General features: G+C 44.0%; 1 protein-coding gene across 1 annotated transcript; it reads right to left on the reverse strand.

The window, feature by feature from the left end:
- Nucleotides 1–1,992: 1,992 nt before the first annotated feature.
- On the reverse strand, nucleotides 1,993–3,139 carry LOC103517029 (serine/threonine-protein kinase PAK 2-like). The gene is made up of 2 exons (XM_008482032.3): nucleotides 3,082–3,139; nucleotides 1,993–2,782 (listed from the first exon to the last, which is right to left on the reverse strand). Exons 1-2 carry the CDS (start codon nucleotides 3,127–3,129, stop codon nucleotides 2,561–2,563), a joined length of 270 nt encoding a protein of 89 aa, XP_008480254.2. The 5' UTR covers nucleotides 3,130–3,139; the 3' UTR covers nucleotides 1,993–2,560.
- Between the last annotated feature and the right edge of the window lie 5,222 nt (nucleotides 3,140–8,361).

An 8,361-nucleotide genomic window follows, 5' to 3' on the forward strand; every position in this document is an offset into this window, starting at 1 on the left:
AAACACATCTTTTTTTTTTTTAAAGTGATTAGTCATAGAATACCTAACCGGAAGGTTCTTGAGATTGCAACATTTTCAAAGGACAAGGGACCCGATTGTCTATAATATCAGGGGTTTCCAACTTCCATGTGTATGCGGGCCACATGCTACATTGGCATGTACTTCGCGGGCCACATACACAGGGGAGCAGGCCCGTATCCAGGATTTTCTTGAGGGGATAGTTGGTGGATGCTCCATTTTCAGAGTCCAGTCCATAATAAAAGAGCAAAAATCAAGCCTAAGGGGACTGACGGCTTTGCGGGCCACATGTGGCCCGCGGGCCGCTGGTTGGAAACCCCTGGTCTATATCGCCACACGACGCATACTGTTGCTTAGGAAACAAAGCGACTAAAGGTTCGTCCATACTGGACAAACCTTTAGTCCGCAGTGTGGACACACCTTAAGGTCGTCCACATTGAGGACTGAGGTCGATCGACCATAATTTTTCCTAGGATAAGCAAAAATTCGATTTCCTCCTTTCTGAATTTTACTACTTCCCCCCCCCCCCCCCCCACCCCCCCCCTAGGATAAGCAAAAATTCGATTTCCTCCTTTCTGAATTTTACTACTCCCCCCCCCGTCAATATCGGGTTAAATTTTAAAGAACAACTGAGACTGCTGTGAGAGAGTTCATGAATTTTCTGATTGGATTTGGGAGAATCTAAAGATCACGAAAATTCAACCTGATCAGTTATAGGAAGATCAAGCGAAATCCGCGTGTCTTTTTACTTTTTTTTTAATACTATATCTGACACAAAAGTTACCCAAAGGATAACCAAGAACCAACACACGAGAGCAGAATTCACAAAGGTAATTCATTTCCAGGAACATGCAACAAATAATAATAAAATAATAGCTCAGTAACATAGGTATCACAAACTCCCTCCAGATCTTTTTAGGGTATGGAAAAAAAAAATAAAATAAATTTCCAACCAAAATGGAAGAAAAGAAGAGAAGAGATGAGTTCTTTCAGAGAAATTTCAAATTTTGAAATTTGAATATTGTTCCTTTATTTTATTTATTATTTATTTATTATGGGACTGGTTGCTTCTCTCCCAAGAGAGTATGCAATTAACACTGCGACCTCTGTAGATCTATTGTGACCAGTATTTTTTCCCCTGCCCAAGCTGCTATACCCTGGCCTTGATGGAACCTAGAAGTACCCTCACTGGTATATTTCAACCTCCCCAGTTTCTCTAAAATTAACCTGCAGCACCTCTAAAGAGTCCGCATACTCAGGTTTATTCCAGAGAAAAGCTGTGAGTCCATATACTATCCCATTAAGAGGATACCAAGAGGTGTCCAGGCCAGAGAGCTAGCTCGGGGCCCCCGAACTGAAGGGGTCTAATACTCGGGCCCGAAACACCATAGGTCCCCATGTTGAACAGCCCTGGTCTAAATAACAGGCCTGATATATCTAGGCACTCGAAAAGTCCCTGTGAATCCTAAAAACTTAAAATTCTCCGGGGACATAATACGGCCCTCGAGAAGCAAAAGGTAAAAAAAACCCCTCAAATATATTCTAAGAGAACTTACGCCCTTTTGTTAGACGATAAGATATTCTAAGAGGACTTACGCCCTTTTGTTTCCCGAGGGAAGAATCTACGAATAGCTTAGCCAGGTATATATAGAAGGGCCGGGTTCGATTCCCGGCGAAGTCAAATTTGTGGTTCTGAAAACGCTACTTCTCTGGTTAAAACAACTGGAAGTCCACTATGTGTGAGTTCTACAAGTAATATTCCTCTTCTACTGATATCTTTGGGTGACCGACCTCTTCTGCAGTAATGTCTCTTTTTGGTTGCTTCCTTGGCAGTACTGTTCCCTTAATGCAATACTGTTCGTTCTTGCTGAAGGTAGGGTATGGTTCATTTCCTGTGGCTACTTCTTAAGAAATACTGACTTCTTTTCTTAATATTCTTTAACAGCACTTCTCTTTTCCTGCGTAATATTCCTCTTCTACTGATATCTTTGGGTGACCGACCTCTTCTGCAGTAATGTCTCTTTTTGGTTGCTTCCTTGGCAGTACTGTTACCTTAATGCAATACTGTTCGTTCTTGCTGTAGGTAGGGTATGGTTCATTTCCTGTGGCTACTTCTTAAGAAATACTGACTTCTTTTCTTAATATTCTTTAACAGCACTTCTCTTTTCCTGCCATTTCTCGTCTTCTAATGTTCTTTAGCCGGGCCGCTTCCTTCTCCTGCTAGTGTCCCTTAGCGGCCTCTTTCGCTGCCATAATGAGTGGCGTAAGGCTGGCCAGTGGCCTCGCTATTTTGAGGAGAGGATGAGTTGCAACGAGGCCAGCAGTTCTATTCCTCTGGTAACATCCTTTGCAATACTGTTCTTTTAAACTTTTCCTTTTTCGCCACTTCAATTTTCCAATATTGCTCTTTTTCCTGCAGTTCTTCTGATAGTGTCTTTGTTTTCTCGTTTTGCAATACTGTTCGTTTTTGAAGAACCATCCCTTTCCTTGGAGTACTGTCATATTTCTTGAAGGACGCTTCTTTAGCCTCACTCCTCTCCTGCTAGTGTCCCTTAGCCGCCTCTTTCGCTGCCATAATGAGTGGCGTAAGGCTGGCCAATGGCCTCGCTATTTTGAGGAAAGGATGTTTGAGTAGCAACGAGGCCGAGGCTCGGGTTTCCACCTCCTCTTCAAGGCACTGGTCGAGAAAGTCCTGGAAGATTTGCGAGAGCTTTTCCTTCTCCTTGATTTCCGGCTTCTTGTTGGTCGCGATCAGATAGAGAGCCTGCCGACAGGAGAGAATGAAGAGGTAAGGTATGAGAAAATGAGGCTGGCCTGGATATACTCTATCGTCAATTCAATTCAATTCAATATCTATTTGTACAAGGATCAACTCGTGGTTAAGCATTGGGACTTTGGATCTGGGGGTTGGTGGTTCGAGTCCAAGTCAAGCGTCATAAAATTTATCTAGGTGTAATAATTGGGGAATATATATACTGGCTAGCCGCTGATATTTGTTTATCCAATGTAATGTAAATACCCAAATAAACAATAGTTATGTTAAATTTCTGGTTCTAACCTTACTCTGAGCGGGTTTTCATTCCAAATAAGAGGCGGTTCTCCTTCAATCATCTTCAAATAAGCCATGGATACCCAGTGACCAAAATATCCCACCTTGGGGCCATACTGTTTCCTATGGTGACCACCTTCGGGTGCCATCCAGTAGGGGGCCTACCATAGTGGTGCGTTGGACTGCCCGGAGAGATTTGGGCGCAGAAACCCAAAAGTCAGCTACGGCGGGGGGGGGAGAGAGAAGGGACGGTTGTAGTGAATTTCGGATACATGATGATCAACAAGCGCATTTATTTTTTCGAAAATACTCCACTAAAGAATTATTAATACTAAAATAAAAAAATCGGTGTTGTGAACATCACGCGACTTCCTTATTCCTATTGAATGATGCTTTATTCTGAGTGTTCTTTTACCCTAACTTTTACAATATCTCCGACGTTTTTTCGCTATAGCTGAAAACCGCCAAAAAACGGTCCGAAATCTGTCCAAAAGCGGGTCGAAATCTGTTCCAAAAAGGCGGTCAAATATACCGCCGACCGCAGCCACCTATCTTCAACCAAACCGTTTTGAGTTGCCATTCTGGTCACATTTTGTGAACTACATACCAAATTTCAAGTCTTTTAGCTTATACCGTCCCGATATATTGTTAAATTTACACCGAAAACGCCAAAAAGCGGCATAAATGCCGCCAACCGTTGCCCTACCTAGGTCTTACCAAAAGTTTCGTGTCGGGCATCCTTGTACATTTGAACCAGCTAACATACCAAATTTCAAAGTCTCTAGCTCTTACCGTGAGATATTTTGTTTACAGACAGAACACGGACACACAGACACACACACCAGACCAATGGGACTTGAATCTTTGCTGATTAGGCCTAGGGATCAAAGCGCCGTTTGGGCACTAAAACAACTGACCTCATGCGAAATTTGTGCAGTCCCGATACATTACTCGTTCCTTCCATTAGGCCTGAAGAGAAAGCTAAAAAGGGCCTAAATCTTTCCAGCTCTACTCAATTTCACACCCTGCCGTTTCCAGTCCGCAGCAGGTATGATATTCACTTTGATATCTCGAATGTATGACTTGGTATGGCTATGTTGAAACTCGAGGGCTTGCATTACTTCCCTGCAGAACCGGCCGCTATTTGGCCCTTCCCATTCCATCGCAGGTCTCTGTGACCACCGTCTGTGGTGAACCACCCGGCAGATATTCCAATCACTCACCTGGGGAGAAGGAGACAATGTTATTGGGGTTAGGTGGAAGAGAACGATTCGGTGGCTAAATAATTAATTTCCAATTGAGATTTTTTACATATATACTTTAACTTTATTTTTTGTGGGGCCTGTCTTTTTATGGTATTCACACAATTTGGGTAAATTTCTTATATGGGGAATCGAGTAAAGAAAAGTTCCTACGACGAGAAATGCCAATATTTTGAACTTTCTTGTCCCGGCAAAAAAAAAAAAACAGACCTTTCAGAAACAAATCAGCGCCATTACAAACTCATTTGCGATTCAAATTTCCACTTGGGAAAGAATATAATTGTCCGGATATACCGACGTATAAATATGTCACTGGTCTGTACAGTCCAGTGCTGTCCACCCTCCAATAGTAAAACCACGCTCGTTGTTACTTACGCCAAAAGTTGCCTCCCCGACCAGGTACGAGTCAAATAGTTGACCAATGTTCGGATGCCTGTTTTCCTCGGTTTAGTTTGGGGGGGGGGAGAAAAGAGAGAAAGTCCGCCGAGTTCGGCTCGAGGGGGCCGCGTCAGTGACGCCGGTCGGTGGGGGAGGAGTGGGAGTGAGGCCGCCGAGGAGGGTAGGGGGTTGAGGAGAAGGGAGGGAGGGAGCTGCCAGGTGCGGGTGGAGGTCGCTCGTGCTGCTACTTTGAGGCGGGCGGAGGCGCACCGCTCAGTCCTGGCTCGCTTGGGTTCAGGTATCACTCATAGGTAGAGAAGTGTAACAGCTTGCTTCACTTGACAACCCAAAAGTTTTGAGCTCGTTTAAGCAAAAAAAACCGGCATATGTCCGGGGGGTTTAACTAAAAAAAAAAAAAAAAAAAAAAAAAAAAAAAAAAATCTCTCCAAATGTCTCCCTTTGACATTGACGATACCAGGAAATAGTCAGTTGCTCTTAGCTTCCTCTTTCCTTCTGTCTCTATCCTCTTTCGGTCAGCAAGGCTCTTGCTTGTAATACGGGTAGTCCTATTTTTAGGGCGGGCGGCCCGGCCCTTAGCTTGGGCGCACGGATCGCGAATGTTCCCTCCTGCGTGATGGTTGATTCGATTGATTCCGACCGGGGGGGGTTTAACTTGGTACACTCTGGTTTAAAGACTTCTAACATCTTGGTTTTCAAAATTTTTAACCGGGACGCCGCGACACAATTGCAAACTTCGTAAAAACGAACATGGTCGGAGAACTCCTTGTAAACTCCTTTAACGAAATAAGAGTCCGTTTTTTCGCGCTTATACTGGGTTTGATCGCTGACGGGGGATAAACCTCCGTCAGCTTCGGGTTAAACATTTCAGGTCTTTGACGACTGTATTAATTAATACAGATAGCAAATAAAACTTCAAATAATCCAACTTTTTATGTATAATGAAAGGAAGGTACTATTCCTTTAATTTTTTTTTTCTCGAGCAGATATGGACGATCGTATCCTGAGTCAAGGTAAGCCGAGGAAAGTCAGATTTTAGATTCCGATCAAACCAACGTTTTCATTCATATTCCCCGAGAGAAATGAAAAAAGTCTGACAAGGAAAACGGTAAATGGATTTCGAAAACAGCGTCGAAGTGGAGGTGTCATTTGTGTTTTCGAGGTAGCTCCTCGGGAGGCTGTGCTGCCTGCTCTTTTGGGAGGTGGAGGGAGGCGGAGTGGGGACAGCGTGGGGAGCGGGAGAGGGAGTAGGTTGGGAGGAGGGGGAGGGTGTGGCAGGTGCCTCCGTGGAGTTCGCCTCGGGAGTGGAGGGACGGGTGGAGGTCACCACGACCTGTTCTTATTTTTAGTTTGGTCGCGGGGGGATGGGCCTGAGTGCCCATTCATGTGGAAGCTGGGTAGGGTGTGCGTAGGGACTTCTTAGACTCCGCCGTCACACGGTACGGTTCAAGGTCATTCGTGCAGGACAATTCCTAGTGAGAGTCCTTTTTTGTCGAAGTGTGGGTCCGACGTTTAAGCCTTAAAGACCCTGGCGGGTATTAGAAGCTCCAATCTCGGCAGTTTGTTTTAGTACCTAGAAAAAAAAAAAAAAAAAAAAAAAAAAAAAAAACTCTCCAAAGTGTCTCCCTTGACATTGACGGTACCAGGGTTAGCAGGGCTTTATCTTCTTCTCAATTCCTTCTGTCCTATCCGTCTTTTCGGCGCGCAAGGCTCTTACTTGTAATAGGGTAGTCCTTGTTTTAAGGGGGCCGCCCTTTAGCTTGGGCGCGCGGGTCGCGAATGGTTCCGTCTGCGTGATGGTTTGATTTCCAGATTGATCCGACCGAGTACTTAGAACACCATTTCGTCTCTCGAAAAAAGTGTTGAAAACACCTTAGTGTCATTAATGTTCAGACAGTAAATGAGTTTAGCAGTACATAAATAGTAGCCGGAGCAGAGAAGCTGTACATTACGCGCGTGACCAGCGCATCGAGCTAATTTCATCGATAAGTTAACAAGAGTTACAGGACGTGGGTACTTGCGGTTCGTGTCGGGCCTTTTTTGGGAGTCCGAGGCGGCCCTTTAGCTTGAGCCTGGAGGACCGGCACGTTCGGTTAGCACTCCTATCTCGCAGGGAACGAAGTAAATGCGTTCAAAGTAGTTAGTTTTCCCTGAAGAGTTTGTTTGTATGTTTAGTTATTTTTAATTAAGTACAGAGTATTGATAAGTAGTAAAAGGAAGTCCATTCGGTACCGTTGGTCTTATTGTTGCAATCGATGTCCGCGGGTGGTTCACCGATCGCAGCTCTTTTTTTCGAGAGCCTGCTGCTCTAAATACGCTCTTCGATCTTGCTTAACAGACGACAGTACCCCTGCCGGGTTATCCTTCATGTGCGTTTTTACCTCTTTTATCCTGTTCCCATTCATGCTATTTAGATCCGCGTCCCGTCAGCGCCGGGTCCTGTTTCAAGGCCCTGACTCGAGCGGTCACGCATATTATGTACTTTCGTAAAGCTGCGTAAAAATCGGGGGATTAGATAATAAAAAGGTGCAAGAGGCTTAATTAAGTTATTTATGTATAAGTTTTAGAGTGTTCTTTTATTTTCCTTTTGTAACGGGTTCCAACTTTAACCGTCTTTCCAACCTTCCTTTAACTCTAGGTCGTTAAAAAGTCGTCTGTGCTTTTTGACCTTACGTCTGAAACGGGAATCAAATAGACTAGACGTGAGTGAAAATATCCGGCTGTAAAAAACCTATCCTTTGAACCGGAAAAAAGTGTAATCACGAAAAAAAAAAAACACCCCCTATCTTAGAACATGCCGGAAAAAGGCGAAAGTCCCTCCAACATAAAGCAGCCGGAGTAGTTTAGTCGGGGCCCCACTAGCGAAAACCCAACCGTAAATCAAAGCCGGGGATTTTTTTTTATTTATTTATTTTAACCTACGGGAACCGTCGAGTTGGAAAAGAGAAAACTTTCCGGTTTCTTATAGCGAAATTTAGTAGCATTAGTCGATTTTGTTTTTTATCCACTATTAGAGCGATTTTACCCAGAACTAACAACTTTTTATAGCTTGATGAATGGAAGCGCGAACATCGTCATCACTGCCGTCCAAGCTAAGGGCGTGCCCCCTCTTGAAATAGGATTTGTCTATTTAACGTTCCCAAGCGGATAGCCTTACCGACTGGGAAAAAGGAAAAGACAGCGAGGAGATAAGCTAAAACCTTCGATAGTTTCGAGAACTTTTTATTAGTGAAAAACTGTAGTCCCCTAGCGCGGTTTTTCCTATAAAGGTTGTAAAGGGCTAAACTTTTTAAACCTGCGCTAACGTTATGAAAGCAATGATCACATCGACGGCGATATGACATCATTATTTTCTTTCATTATTGTTTAGCTTAAGGCACTAATAAAGTTTCAAGCTTTTAATAAACAAGACTAAAGGGTTTCACGATCACTGGCAAGACACCATAGATAAATAAGATTTTCAACAGAGAAGAGAAGAGGGGTACGTCCCGAAGGGCCCTGCCAGATTGTGTGCGCGGGTATCCTCAAGGTCATTGTACCGTACCCTTCCGAGCGGTAGTTTGTTTACTGCGAGCGGGTCCGTCGGGTTCTTTCCTTGACTAATAGTTACTTTAGGATCGACTACGCTCTTTTGTT

Source organism: Diaphorina citri, unplaced genomic scaffold, assembly GCF_000475195.1.
Source record: "Diaphorina citri unplaced genomic scaffold, Diaci psyllid genome assembly version 1.1 scaffold1724, whole genome shotgun sequence".
Taxonomy (NCBI): Eukaryota; Metazoa; Arthropoda; class Insecta; order Hemiptera; family Psyllidae; genus Diaphorina; species Diaphorina citri.